The sequence below is a fragment of the Mauremys mutica genome, chromosome 2, assembly GCF_020497125.1.
Source record: "Mauremys mutica isolate MM-2020 ecotype Southern chromosome 2, ASM2049712v1, whole genome shotgun sequence".
NCBI lineage: Eukaryota > Metazoa > Chordata > Testudines > Geoemydidae > Mauremys > Mauremys mutica.
The window spans coordinates 233177383-233193403 of record NC_059073.1 but is presented as its reverse complement, the minus strand read 5'-3'; the positions used below and the strand labels follow the sequence as shown (position 1 = coordinate 233193403).

The 16021-nt window shown below is 38.0% G+C and overlaps 1 protein-coding gene across 2 annotated transcripts in view; it reads left to right on the top strand.

Annotated features, from left to right (window-relative positions):
• PALS2 (protein associated with LIN7 2, MAGUK p55 family member) overlaps positions 1–13102 on the top strand; it is a 122622-nt gene extending 109520 nt beyond the window's left edge. For both annotated transcript variants that reach the window (XM_045007461.1, XM_045007460.1), the window contains exons 8-12: positions 1630–1698; positions 2714–2875; positions 5728–5930; positions 6413–6541; positions 9890–13102. In XM_045007461.1, the coding sequence (XP_044863396.1) occupies positions 1630–1698; positions 2714–2875; positions 5728–5930; positions 6413–6541; positions 9890–10066 (740 nt within the window). In that variant the 3' untranslated portion in view covers positions 10067–13102. The remainder of the gene's footprint in view (positions 1–1629; positions 1699–2713; positions 2876–5727; positions 5931–6412; positions 6542–9889) is intronic.
• The last annotated feature ends 2919 nt before the right edge of the window (positions 13103–16021 follow it).

The following is a 16021-nucleotide window of genomic DNA, read 5'->3' as shown; positions in this document are numbered from 1 at the left end:
TTAAACATTCTGAAACTTTATTTACTTTACATACAACTATAGCTTAGTTAGATATTATAGACTTATAGAAAGAGAACTTCTAAAAAGGTTAAAATGTACTATTGGCACACAAAACCTTAAATTGGAGTGAATAAATGAAGACTCAGCACACCACTTCTGAAAGGTTGCCGACCCCTGCTCTAAAGATTCATATGTCCCTTCATGCTTCAATCACCCTTCCAGAGGACATGTGTCCATGACGATGACGGGTTCTGTTCAATAACGACCCAAAGCAGTGCGGAGTGACACACATTCATTTTCATCATCTGTGTCAGATGCCACCAGCAGAAGGTTGATTTTCTTGGTGGTTCAGATTCTGCAGCTTCTACATCTGAGGGTTGCTCTTTTAAAACTTCTGAAAGTATGCTCCACACCTCCTCCCTCTCAGATTTTGGAAGGCACTTCAGATTTTTAAATCTTGGGTCAAGTGCTGTAGCTATCTTTGGAAATCTCACATTGGTACCTTCTTTGCGTTTTGTCAGATCTGAAGTGAAAGTGTTCTTAAAACAAACCACATGTGCTTGGATCATCATCCGGGACTGCTATAACATGAAATATATGGCAGAATGCTGGTAAAACAGAGCAGAAGACATACAATTATCCTCCAAGGTGTGCAGTCAAAAATTTAATTAATACATTTTTTTAAACGCGTGTCATCAGCATGGAAGCATGTCTTCTGGAATGGTGGCCAAAGCATGAAGGGGCATTCGAATGTTTAGCTTATCTGGCACACAAATTCCTTGCCGTGCCTGTTACAAAACTGCCATGTAAATGCCTGTTCTCACTTTCAGGTGACATTGTAAATAAGAAGCAGGCAGCATTACGTCCCGTAAATGTAAACAAACTTGTTTGTCTTAGCGATTGGCTGAAAAAGAAGTAGGACTGAGTGGACTTGTAGGCGCTAAAGTTTTACATTGTTTTGGTTTTTGAGTGCAGTTCTGTAACAAAAAAAAATGGACATTTGTAAGTTTTATTGCATTATGGTACTTGTATCAGATGAATTGAAAAACACTATTTCTTTGTTTATCATTTTTATAGTGCAAATATTTGTAATAAAGTATATAAAATGAGCACTGCACACTTTGTATTCTGTGTTGTAATTGAAATCAATATATTTGAAAATGTAGAAGAGCATCCAAAATATTTAATACATTTCAATTGGTATTCTGTTGCTTAACAGTGCGATTAAAAAAGTGCTATTAATCGTGATTAATTTTTTTGAGTTAATCGCATGAGTTAACTGCGATTAATCAACAGCCCAAATGTAAATATTTACTGGAAACCGTTTTGACCCTTTCCTATTCGTTTCTAGAAAATTATTTTGTTTTCTGGTACGTTTATGTAGAGCATTAGCTTTTATGTGTCTGCTATACCATTTAAAGTATATGCAAAGAGGATTTAATAATGATTAGTCTCTCCAATAAAGGTCATACTGTGTCTCTGGTTTAAAAAAAAAGTGCAACCATCCTTCAAAATATGGATGTCTTTTTAGTTAACCCTAAAATCTACATAAAGTAAGCCGCCATGAAAAGATATTTATCAAAAAGTGAGTTTGAGAGCTTTCAGTATTCTTGTCTATTTTACTTTCAGGGCCCTTTTGTGGAACAATAAGTAGCAAAAAAAAGAAAAAGATGATGTACCTCACAACTAGAAATGCAGGTACTTTTTAGTCTTTCATCATGAGTAAAATCTAGTGGAATAGTGTACAAGTCCAGTATGTTGTAGAGTTTCTGAATCTGCATTTTAAACGTAGGTTATCACACTGGGTATAGCAGATTAAACTACCATGACAGTGAATGCCTGTTATAGGAGAAAGTTTTAAAATAAATTATAGTAGCTTGATTTGCAAATTGATCAGCTAGATCAGAAATTATAAACAGGGTAGTTTTTGTGGTAAAGTCATGGTGCCCAAAGAAAAGTTGTTACTCTTGAGCAGATGTATTAGGGGATCAAAGGATTAAAGAACAATTTTCAAATGCTTAAACACCACTGGCACAGTGGTAAATGCTGGCATGGTGTCATAGGCACTGACTGCATGGGTGCTCCAGAGCTGGAGCAGCAACGGGAAAAAAAATGTTGGGTGCTTAACACCCATTGGCAGCCCCCCATCAATGCCTTCCCCCAACCCCTCCCGCCCGCCAGAGGCCCTGCTGATCAGCGCCTCCTGCCCCTCTCCGCCCCCCCCCAGCACCTCCTGCCCGCCATGGATCAGTTGCTCCGTGGCATTCAGGAGGCGCTGGGGGAGAGCAGGGGGGAGTGCGCTCGGGGGAGGAGGTGGGAAGAGGCAGGGCAGGGATGAGAAGAAGCAAGGACCCTTGGGGAAGAGGTGGAGTTGGGGGCAGGGCCTGGGACGGAGCTGGGGGTGTGTGGGGGGGAGCACCCATGGCACATTAGAAAGTCAGCACCTATGCATGGTGTGACTATTGCCTACATTTCCGAAAAACAATCCTACTATAGAATCACTGTTTAGAGCAGATGGTCATTGAAAGAATCTACAGTATTCCCATTTCTGTTTATACATATGAAAACTGTGATAAAAATATCAGATAAAAATACCTTTTAAGTACTATTTACTGTAATAGGTAATATGTGAATACAGAATAGAATTGTTGGTTTTCTACAAATGGTAATGACTTGATCTGCATTTAATATTTTGTCACTTTTTTCTATATAGAATTTGATCGTCATGAAATCCAGATATATGAGGAGGTAGCCAAAATGCCTCCTTTTCAGAGGAAGACATTGGTCTTAATAGGGGCCCAGGGAGTGGGTCGAAGAAGCTTGAAAAACAGATTTATAGTATTGAATCCTATTAGGTTTGGAACTACAGTGCCATGTAAGTTATCAACACTCCAGCTGTCAGATCCTTTTGAAGCCTGTAATTCATCTGCAAAAATTTACTTTAATCTGAAGCTTGTTGTAGTGACTCAATCTGGGAGTAATAATTGTGGGTTGAAAACTTTGACTGGAGAATGAAATATGTTTTCAATCTCCTCAATAAGTAGGAAGACCCTGTTTCTGTGTTAATGACATCTAACTACCAGCCAAACTTTTGTCTGCTCATGCTGAAGACAGGAGTTCCCTTGCATTCATCTGACAGTATTATTCAAGTATATCTATTTTGGGGTTTTCCTATAGTTCAGGTTATCATCAATATCTGAATGCTTCTAAAAATTCCTGATAAATTTTAATAATCAACAGTTACTAGAATTTTGCTTAGAAACTCATTTTATTGTTTTATTGTTTATTGTTTATCTTTCTCTGTATGTGAAACTAAAACTTCATATGAAAATTTTAGTTCATGGATTTAGCCCTAGGGATTAATAAACTATAAATTCTGTTTTATTGGTTGTTAATGTTATAAACTGAGGGATGAGAGGCCAGTTGATGTAATTTCTTCCAGCACCAGCCCTTTCCCTCTCTGCTCTGGTCTTTCTTCCTTTTAGCTGCTGAAAAAGCTGCCCCTTCCTGCAGTATTAGAATTTTTTCCTACCTTGCACTTTCTGAAAGAACCCCTTCCTTCCTGTCTGCCAGACCACCCCTTCTGGCTGACCTCTGAGCACAGAACAGTTTCCTTGCTCCATCCCCATTATGCCCAGCCACTTCTAAGAGCCATCTGTTCACTTCTGCCTCATAGTGTGTGGCAAAGAATAGGACTGGCAGTAGTGGGGATGTGGGCAAGTCTGAAAGACAAGCCAGGAGTGTCTTGTGATTGAGGCGGGGAAACCAGATAGCCCTAGGAATCCTAATCTCTTTCCTCATCTGTAATGCCAAACCTCCAAACTGGTCCATGCCATTAGAATCAATGTGCATATCTTCTAGCATAATCTGTCCAAAGGAACCTGTGCTGGGAATGAGGTTAATAATCCATGTAGGCAAAGGGTAATGCACAACATGACATTAACAATAAATTGTCTAAAAATTAACAAATTATAGGTTTCTGTAGGATGTCATAACTGCAGATAAGTAATAAATGAGATCTCACAATTAGTATATGTGCCAACATTATTTATTTATTGTTTAATCTATTTAGAGCACTTTTGGCCACTTGAATAGGAATGTCACAGAACTCAGAGAAGACATGGTCCATGTGTCAAAGATCTGACAACTTAAATAGACAAGGCAAATTACCAAGCAGTAAACCAGCAACATATAAACAAAACATGTAAAGTTAAATAGTATTTAATCAAGCTACCATAATAACTTATTTGGAGATTCATATAAGTACATATTCAGTAATATTAGTGTATGTCTGTACACATGCATGCATGTGTGTGTGAGTATGTGGATATAAATGATGTATACTTAAAACTGCTTTTATATGCAGAACTACACCTAAATAAATACATTATATACATATTCCTACTTGGAGATAGGAATGGGCTCAGAAAGGCATCACAGTTTCTATAATTGAACGGTAAAATGTTTTCAGATTTTTCATTAAATATTTTTTTCTCTTTATCAGAGTTGTATTCTCCCTCAAATATTGTCAGTACTGATCCCCACTTTTTAGATATGTATTATCGATATTGATCCCCACTCTCGGGATATGTATGTGCATACCTTCTGGCACTGAGTTAGAATCCTCTGGATTCTGTGGATTTGGATTCAGTGCAAAGTCTACCTTCCCTCCTCTGCAGCGTTCATAATATCTATTTTGGATATGAAGTCTTCCATTGCTCACGTTCCAAATGCCATTTCAAGCTCCTCAGATCCCCTGTCTAGTCCATCCAGGTTTTTATACCATACTCATCACTGTGGTGTCTGATGCATCATAAGAAGCTAGTGAGACTTGTGGTTTTCTATAATAATGATGAAAACTACTTAACTATAATAACACATTTAATATTTTATTATTCATTTGTATAACAATATCACCTAGAGGCCCCATTCAGGATCAAGCACCATTATACTGTGTGCTGTACAGAATAAAAAGACAGCATTTGCCCTGAAGAGTTTACTACCTAATTTAAGATAAGATGTGACAAACAGTAGGAAGGAGTGGTGGAGGGACCATCAGAGAAGCTGTAAAAAGGACATGCATTTATGTAGGGAAGTTTTGAGCACAGCTAGATAGTTTTAGTTGTCAATTTTTTAAAAAATGCTATTATAAGAAATAAATAAGACAAATATTAGAAGCTTCTACTGGCCAACTGCCTAATTACTATCACTTGAAAATTTACCATAGGCTTTACAATAGAAGTGGGTCTTGAAGGAGGAATGGGTAATTAGTGTTTTTCTACGGCTTTTCCACTTCCACACTGTGTGTCTGAGAGAGAGAAAATAAATGTGTTGTGGGATCAGCTGGAAAGAGCCTAAGTCTCATTGAAAGTCAGTGGGACTTAGGCTCCTAAGTATCTAAGTCATCTTTGAAAATGGGACTTAGGTGCTGTTGAAAATCTTACACAATAGTGATTGACGAAGAGGCATAGTGAATTTGGGATATAGAATGATGAAGGTGAGGGAATAAATGAAAGGGTAGATGAAATGAGGGAGGGAAGAGAGTAAGGGCAGAGGGAATGGGTTTGGGAGGAATTATGCTCATAAGTTTAGAACATGAGCTTGGACAGTGGTTTGTTCCCCACACAGAAAAGACACACATTATATGTACATGGCTTTACACCCAATCAATCTTCAGATGTCTTGGGAGTTTTTATATCCAGTGATTTGCCAAAAATTTCTATTTAGTTACTTCACGAAAGCCAAGGGATGATGAAAAAGATGGGCAAGCATACAGATTTGTGTCACGAGCTGAAATGGAGGCAGATATTAAAGCTGGCAGATACTTAGAACATGGAGAGTATGAAGGAAACCTTTATGGCACCAAAATAGATTCCATCCTTGAAGTGGTTCAGACTGGAAGGACATGCATCTTGGATGTGAACCCACAGGTATGTAATGTGTCATGTATCCTAAGATGAATATCAGAGTGTTGAAGAGATATGTTTTAAATTTGAAGACTTGTAAGCTAGTCTTGTATCCTACAGTACCATGGAAGATTCACAAGTTAGTTTGGATTTTTAACATTTTGAGGTGGAAGAGATCAGGAATGTGAAAAGGCAGTTTAGGCCTGTAACAGAGAGTGTTTTGCATTGCTGATCAGTAATCCATTTGGCCAATGTAAGAGTGATGTTGAACATTTCAAAGGGGAGTTTCATAGCATCCTTTGGCAAGGTAGCATTTTGAGGATGGAATAGGAGTGCAAAAATTGTCTTGTTATTTTGTTAATGGTACCAGATTAAAATTGCAGAACTTCAGTGATTAGTGACTGAGAAGTACAGTGACTTATTCTCATTTTTAACTAATTCAATTTAGTGTTTTGGGGGGGGGTTGTTTTTGTTTGTTTGTTTTTTGTGTGTTTTCTTGTTTCTAGGCCTTGAAAGTATTGAGGACTTCAGAGTTTATGCCCTATGTAGTGTTTATTGCTGCTCCAGAATTAGAGACTCTGCGTGCTATGCACAAGGCTGTGGTGGATGCTGGAATTACAACCAAACTTCTAACAGTAAGCAAATTCTTCCATATATAGTTTCTTTTTCACAGGATTTTCTTAAACCTTTTTCCTTTTCAAGAAGTTTTGTAACACATGTGAGTGTAATGTCTTGCTGAGGAAGATTAGGCAAGATTTATGTTAGATTACATAATACAGAGTAATTTAAACTGATCATATACTACTAACACAAGTTGTTATGTTCTGACAAGAATTGATAGATTTTTAAATAAAGGTAATTAATTTATTATGGTGGCACCCCCTATAATTTGGGTTACCTAATACTTTCTGTTATAAAGGATTCTTAAAACTTTTCTTTGGGATGTTCTCACACCTCCACTGTTTGCAGTAGACCGTTGATATTTGAGAGGGAGAATCTTTTAGGGCTGCAGAGGTAGCTTTTCTTTGTCCAATGAAGTTCCATTGAGATTTGTCTAAAATATAAATGATTTAAAAATCAAAATGGTCCTTCTCTCCTTTGTGTTCCTTGGAAAGATTTTGACAGCCTGTCAATCACTGAACAGGCTTGTGCTGCTGCTACCACAGCAGCAGCACGTCCTGCACTGGGAACACCTGGGAGCTGCTGGGGGCAGGGGAGAGGGGAGATGATGGAGAGCCAAGCTGGGTTCATCTTCCCCTGTAAATTACCTGGCTGCAACACATGGAGTCAAGTGGTCCCATAGACTAGGAGCTCCCCTAACTCCTCGGGGAGAGCAGGGGGCAGGGGAGAGAATATGAGCTGTGCTTCCTCAGGCTATCCCATAGACCAAGCACATGATACCAATCCACCCTCTGGGTCAACACACTGGGCAGGAACTCCCCCAACTCCAGCAGCGTAAGGGAGAGAGCTGGGCTGGGCTCCTCCTTGGATCCACCATCTGAACCCAGTAACCCATTTCTTCCCCTGTCCTGTATGAGAAAACAGCCTTCTCCTGCTGCCAGTTGATGTTTTAGTAGAAGCAATTTCTGTTGTAATACCAAAGGTTGAAATCCTACTGATGATTCATGATTGTGGTACGATATTCTTACATTTGCACATAAAATAATTAGTTTTTACCTTTTTCTTTTTAAAATTGGAAAACAGATTGCCTGTGCAACTGTAAATCTGGCATTTCCTGACTTTCAAGTGTGACTTTGCAACCTAAAGAATGTTCTTTTAATGTGTTTTTGTTGTGCCTTTTATATATGTATGTATGTATACAGAATCTGTGTGTGTATTTTACACACACAGACAGTGTGTATTTGTTTAATATTATCTGTTTATGCGGCCACTTCTGAGTAAATGGGTGCATTTGGATGATAATATAATATATGGTGATATACCTATCTCATAGAACTGGAAGGGACCCTGAAAAGTCATGAAGTCCAGCCCCCTGCCTTCACTGGCAGGACCAAGTACTGATTTTGCCCCAGTTTCCTAAGTGGCCCCCTCAAGGATTGAACTCACAGCCCTGGGTTTAGCAGGCCAATGCTCAGACCACTGAGCTATCCCTCCCCCCATTGAATCTGCTTTGCATACTAGTGGATTATTTTAAATCACTTCTAATATAACAAGCAATTGCAAATTTCCCTACTGCTTTTGGCTGTTTTGGTGCTAAATTAGCATTCCTCCTTTAGAAAAGAGGAACTTAAGAATGGCCATATTGGATCAGACCAATGGTCCATCTAGCTCAGTATCCTGTCTTCCAACAGAAGCCAGTGCAGGAGCTTCAGAGGGAATGAACAGATTCCCTCAGGGCAATTAGTGAGTGATCCATCCTATCTTCCACTCCCAGCTTCTGGCAGTGAGAGGCTAGGGACACCAGAGCATGGGGTTGCATCTCTGACTGTCTTGGCTAATAGACATTGATGGAGCTATCCCCTATGAACTTAACTATTTCTTTTTTTGGAACCCAGTTATAGTTTTGACCTTCACAGCATCCACTGGCAACAAGTTTCACAAGTTTGACTTCGTGTTGTATGAAGTTTGTTTGTTTTAAACCTCCTGCCTGTTAATTTTACTGGCTGACCCCTAATTCTTTTGTTATATGACGGGGAAAATAAACTTCCCTATTCACTTTCTCCACATTATTCACATTTTATAGATCTCTGTCATATCCCCCCTTTGTTGTCTCTTTTCTAAACTGAAACTTCTCAATCTTTTTAATCTCTCCTTATATGAAAACTGTTCCATAGCCTTAATCATTTTTGTTGCCCTTCTGTGTACCTTTTCCAATTCTAATGCATCTTTTTGAGATGGGACAACTAGAACTGCATGTAGTATTCAATATGTGGGCATAGCATGGATATATATAGTGGCATTATGATATCTACTGTCTTCTTATTGTGACAGACTCAGACCAGTGGGGTATAGGAGTCTGGTCCTGTTGGTATCCAGGGAGTTGGTGGGCAAAGCCCGCCCACTACTAAAGGACCTCCCCCCAGCCTAAGGGGAGAATCCACAGGTCTGTGATACCAAATAATTCCAGTGGACAACTAATGAAATAACAGGAACAGGAGTGAGGTTACAGGAGTCTGGTAGAAGGCAAATATATGGCCACTGGATGAACAATTTTCTGTTCCCTGAGTGACCAGAGCAGGGGCTGCCCTAGAGCAATCAGGAACCTGCTAGAACCAGTTAAGACAGCCAAGCTAATCAAGACACCTGGAGCCAATTAAGAACTTTCTAGAATCAATTATGGCAGGCAAGCTAATCAGGACACCTGGTTTTAAAAGGACCTCCCATCAGTTAGTAGGGGTGTGTGCAAGGAGTGAGAGAGTGCGCTGCTGGAGGAGTGAATGATTCCTGAAAATATTACCTCCACACTCATTGCATCCAACAGTATAAACAGTTCCACGTACAAAATAAGTAGCTGCAGTAAAAGGCCTCTTTGGGCAGATAGGCACCAGCTGATCAGAGCATTTATGTATGTATGTAAGTTTGAGCACATGTTTATGTGCTTTCCTGAATTGGGGCTGGTAGTCACCTTTCAAATTTAGCAGATTTTGAAAGTTTTGCCCTTACTTGGTGACAGATTTCAGAGTGGTAGCCGTGTTAGTCTGTATCAGCAAAAAGGAGGAGGAGTACTTGGAGTACACCTTAGTCTCTAAGGTGCCACAAGTACTCCTCGTTCTTTTTGCTCATACTGTTACCCAAATTACATTAAGCATACCTTCTTCTATCTCCATCAAATATTTTAAACTTTACTTCCAAGTATTTGTAGTAAATGAAAACTTTCGTTCAATATTGCAACTAAACTGAAAGTCAGTTGCACTACCTGACAAACTGATGTTACTAATTGTTTCATTCATTTATCTTTGTTTGAACTTGTAATGAACTGCTAATGTCACAATTTTTAATTAGTCTCCAAATCTTTTCAACAGGACACTGATTTGAAAAAAACAGTTGATGAAAGTGCACGGATTCAGAGAGCATACAACCACTATTTTGATCTCATCATTGTAAATGACAATCTAGACAAAGCCTTTGAGAAGCTACAGACTGCTATAGAGAAATTGAGGTTGGAGCAACAATGGGTCCCAATTAGTTGGGTATACTGACAGATTTTTGAAGATGGACTTAGCTAACAAATAAAATTAGCTGCAACAAACATTCTCAGAAGACATTCTGTAGAGATGGAAGATACCTGCAGCACCCTTGCATTTTTACGCTGTGTATATTCAGATGATAGTACACTATTCTGAGTTTTTATATAACATATTGAAGGAAAAGTGTACTTAAATATGTAATTTATTTTAATTTTTCTAACTTTTTACAGATAACCTTTCTATTCATGTCACATGAAGGAAATGCGTTGAAGCATTTTTATATGTTTTAATTTAGTACCTTTGCCTTTTTCATCTAAACTTTCAAGTCATTCACTTTAACATTTACATTTTGGTCTTACATTTTCACTGTGATAAGGAAGGATACTTGAAACAATTTTTGTAAAACTCTTGTTCAAGTTAGTGTTCATCTGGTCAAAGGTCAGTTGTTATTAGGAAAAAACACTAATTCTTTTCCTAATAGGCACCTTTAAATTATGTTTTTTTATGGGAGCAGAATTTTAAATATTAAAGCAGCAACCAGCACTGCTTTGCTACATTGCTCTGACATTTTTCTGCTCAATGTTTATACACGTTTGCAGTTTCATGGTTTCTTGTTGTCTGTTTTGATTTAGACAGATGTACTGTAGACTTCCCCTCTGTGTACCGTTAAAAAAACAATAATATAAAACAATATCTTGCACTCTACTTATTAGGCTGTTCATGGGAGCCAGCCTTTTAGCCCTTTACAGTTGAGGTACTGATGTCAGAAAGGTTGTATGTAATGTAAATCATTGTAGTTAGGATCATGGTGAAGTAGCTGAGAAGAGAGCCTTATACTGCAGAGCCTTACAATGAGGCTTGGTGTGTAGGACTATTTATTCACACTTGTGAAAACACATGGCTAAAGAAACCTGCTTTTTTATTGATACCTTGTTCGGTATTTGTATATTGATATGTGAATTGAGTTCCTGTGATATTTAGCTGGCTCTTATTTTACATTTTGGAATATTGTGAGTGATCAGCTGTTGTGTTTTATGAAATGTGATGTGATGAAATTTTTGTGCTATTTGTTATATTGTGTTTAAACTGCATTCTTCATTGGATAGCTTGTGAAATTAGAAAGTTGTTGTCAGATGCTAAAAATCAATGTTATTTATATTTTGTTTTATAACAGGATTTTTTTGTTTCGTGATGAAATAATTCTCCATTCAGTAGACTCACTGGCATAATTCCTGTTATCTCCAAGTTCATATTGATTCATATTTTCAAGACTTTTACTAATATAAATTCTCCTTAAGTATAAAATGAAAATACAAATTGTCAGTAAGACAAACTTTTCTTGTGACCATATTTTATATTACACTAGCTCTTGTATATAGTCACATTTTTTCATCAGTTACCAGCTTTATGAGCCTAAATTACAGTAATCTATCCACTTAATTTATTTTCTCTCTGATGACAGGCACCTGTCTTCTGAAGTTTTTTCCATGCCAAAGAATATTACACAGAATGCCAACAAAAAGAGGATTTCTGCTGAATTCTCTTTCTGATGAAAAACCCAAAAGAGTAGATACACTGTAAAAACAATAGTGTGCCCTTGGGCTTTTAAAGATTTTTGATTATGTACACAAGAAAACAGGGTTCAGGTAGTTTTATGTAGTTACTTTATACAAAGAAACCGTGAGTCTCAAAAGTTATAGACAATCAAAAAACCCCTAAAATATTTTTCAAAGAGTCCAGTATATTTTGTAAATGTTCCACAAAATCTTGCATAGCCTTGGTCGTCTCTGTGGCTCTTGGTATTGAGATTTCAGTTTTTTTAAGTGAGTCTGAAACTTTTAAGGAAAACTTGTATCACTACTTTGTTTTTATTCTGTTAAATTCTTCAAAGTATATATGGGTTTGGTTTTTTTTCTTTTTAAAAGTTTGGTAGATTTCATAATATTTGGTGCCAGCATGACACTTTTTTTTCTATTTGGTACTCTCAGGAGACTAGGTTCTATGATGCTACTGCTCTAAAGGTACTTTGAGGAATAGATCTATTGTTGCCAACAAATAGCAGAGCCTTTGCTTGAATATTTTAAAGATTCAATCTTGGTACTATAGGACTTTATAGCTATGATTGATCTATCAGTGTCCTTGTTGTACACTATGTAATAGGAGATAAACGTGTGCTGTATGTGGGAAATGTTATCTAGACAGACACTGCGCCTTTCATTATGAGTTATAAACGACTAACTCCTGAACTGTGATGCCAAAAGTGGGTTGAGCTAGTTCCTCCTTAATGAGTGACATTAGAAGATTTTACTTTCCACACTGTAGTGCCGTATATTACAAATTTCACTTACTCTGCAGCTTTGTCAGAGCGTATTTCCCCAAATGGAAATGTAGGCACCAAGGTATAGTCAGAAAACTACTGTACTACTTCCAGTACCATCATAGAAATAGGACTGTCAAAAGGGACAGTGTGGTGGTGGTTTGTGCTGGGGCCTAGGCCCTCCTGTGTTCAGTAGCATGCAAAATGTGAAATTGATCACACTGGAGCCTATCATAAGTGCCATCAGGCCTGCTGTATCCTTTTAGGTATTGTCTTTAATGTAGAAGCAGCTGGGGAGTGAGATTCTGGGACTCCCTCACAGGAAGTATTGTCTGACAGGATGTATATAAGAACCTAGTGTATCAAAACCTTTATGGGGATTATCTGGATCTCTGCACTTAAGGTGGTAAGCAAAGTAAACTCTTTACCAGACTTTTTAACCAAATCTTTCAAATTTAGTGAAGTATGCTTTCCTCGTTGAGGACCAGGTTAGCTATATAAACACACCTGCTTTGAATTTAAAACAACTGTTCAGAAAACATTGGAACTTTTCTTTAAACTATAAAAAATAGGTTTTCAGCACATATGGTCACTCAAATTGCTGAATTTTTTTCTTTTACTCTTTTAAAAAAAATGAGAATTTTGAGTTCAAACTAACCTTTTAGAGAGGTTGCCATTCACCAGAGGGTTAGAGAATGAAGATGCTATTTCCACCATAACTACGGTGATAGCTTGATAGCTTCATCTCATAATACATATTGGTAGGAAGGGGTGGTAGGCTAGAACAGTGGTTCTCAACCTTTCCAGACTGTTATACTACTTTCAGGAGTCTGATTTGTCTTGCGTGCCTCAAATTTCACCTCACTTAAACTACTTGCTTACAAAATCAGACATAAAACAAAAGTGTCACAGCACACTATTACTGAAAAATTCTTACTTTCTCATTTTTACCATATAATTATAAAATAAATGGATTGGAATATAAATATTGATTGTACTTACATTTCAGTGTGATACTTGAGCCTTGTCATTCTGGGAGGCAGTGAAGCAACAGCAACAATTAAGTTTTTCTCCACATTGAGTCTATTCCTACTCTTTGTCTTGTTGGGAGTCATAACAGAAAATCAGACTTCACAAAAATATGTTGACCCAAAAGGTAACTGAACATCCAAAGCATGGTTCCCAAGGTCACTGTACTCTTTCCACACTAACCCAGTTCTGGTGTTTAGTACAGAGTCTTTAAACTTCATTTGCCGATCTTGGTCTTAGAATGTCTCAAGAAGATTTTCTTGCCGACTGGCAGAGAGGTTACTGCTGTTAACATCTGACAAAATTGATGTTTTGAATAGGTTTCTTACCCAGTCGAGTTAAGCTAAGTTGTGTTGAATGTTGGGGCAATATTGTTACCCTAAAATTTTAGACGCCAGTTACGTTACCTACAATGGCACTTTTAATTTCTTAAAAGGGTAACCAGGTTTGTGGTCTGCCCTAAAGGAATTGCCAGAGTGTTACCAGGGGGCTTGTTTCTCACCCACAGAGGGCTCCCCAGGGCAAGTTAGTCTTGCTACCCCCTAAAAGGACACGGATACAGCCTTCCTCTCAAGGATAGACACACAAGCAGTAATTCTTTGAAAATAAAATAATTGTTTATTTAAAAGATAAGTGGTTACAATGTATTTAATGAAGCAAGAAAGAATACATAGAATATAGTAAAAATGCAATAAAATTACATTTAAAACATCGTAATTAAAGCAGTGCAATTAAATAAGACAAACTGCTTACAGTATTTACACACACAAAGAATACAGCAGCTTCAGTGTAACATGTATATAAAGATCCCACATACACAAATCTAATCCTGTACTTAATGTAAGATATGCAGTCTCTATATACACCTATAAGAAATCATTGTCACAACATTTAACATAAAATCTTTACTTAACATTTAACATCCTGTAAGCACTGGCCAAGCGATTAAAAGAGGGGAAGGGAAGATCTCCCTCAAGACACAGGCATCCAGCTTTATTTACAGACAAACCCATACACTCTTAAATATTAGATAAAAAAAGATCAGACTTACACTTCTTATTAAAAATTTCCCTGTGATTCGTCCATTGGTCCCTCTGATTTGTCTGAATTTAGAGAGCACAGTTTTCATAGCTTGCAGTTTCACTGCTCAGTCGGGCCATGGATGCAGTGGTGGGTGCTGCTTGTTCGTTGCTGCTGGTAAGATAGCTGCTGGCAGGCAGTTGCTATGGCAGCCTTGGAATTCTGCTGTTGTAGCTGCTTTTCAGGTAGCTGTTTTCCAGGATGTTCCATTCTTCTTTTCAAGCAGCTTCCCTATTTCAGTTTCAGCCTGCTGGCTGAACCCACTATAAACCCACTATTTTCAGCCTATTAGCTGGAAGCCTCCTATAGTTTCAGCCTGCTGTCTGAACCCACAAACTCAGCTGCTGGCTGTCAGCCTTATATACTGTTTGCTCTCTCAAGGTCAGCTCCTCTCAGCCAATCAGCTGCTAGTTTTTCAGCTCCTCCGTATGACATCATACCTATTTTTTAGGTAGGAAAGCTACTCCTCTGATGCCATCTTGGATTCTAGACCTTTCTAAGCTCCTCCCTCTTGTTTGCTAAACTTTCCACAACCTAATTTTGAACTACTTCATCCCTGTCTCTCCCATTTTGATTAGCCTTGTTGGATTTTCTAAATTTAAACTCTCATTAATTTCTACTTAATTAGAGCCTTAACCTTAAAACTAACTACTTACACGTTATAGGTGAAAGTGCGTTATATTGAACTTGCTTTGATCTGCCGGAGCACACAGCCCAGCCTCTCCGCCCCCCCACCCCGAATTCTGCTTTACAGCGTTATATCCGAATTCGTGTTATATCGGGTCGGGATAGAGGTGTACTGCCACCACCGTAATTATATCAATTGGGAAAAGTGAATTTTTGCAATATTTAAACCCCTTCTGAGGTTTTTCTGTAAGCCTCTATTGAAATATTCATGGTATTTCAGAACATTCAAAGCAGAATCTCTCTCGCTACAATATGAACTCAGAGGTCAATTGAGCAAAATGATCTACTATTATATCTTTAATTTTGCTCTGCTCAATTTCTCCTGTGCAGAAATCAGTGACATGCATGAAGCAGTGGAAAACAGGTAAAGTCTTTGTCTCCACATTTGGACTTCCAGAATTCAGTTTTCTTGATAAAAGCATTCACTTTGTCATAGAGATTCAGAATGTTAGTGTCACAGCCTTGCATGGACAAATTTAGATAATTCAGATTGCTAAGTGTATCTGCGAGGTAGGCAAGTTGAGGTAACCACAAAGTATTCTTAAAGCTTCAACTATTTCTACAAAAGCACACAATGTTTCATATGCTGTCTCCCTTCTTGTAGCAAAATCAAAGAAGCCGTCCACTATTGCAGAAGATCTGATTCTGCCTGCCGCTGTGGCGCTTGCAGAAAACATGCTTGATAAAAAAGCAGTTGATACTCTCAAGAAAGTACCCTTATCAAATGACACTGGGTGTCATAGAATTGAAGAAATGGCTGAGGGAATGAATGATCGGAAAGAAACGCATGAACTTGTGTATAATTCAGACAGTCTGTCAAGTACTTTCCATCATGAAAGCCAGTTAACCTCTGT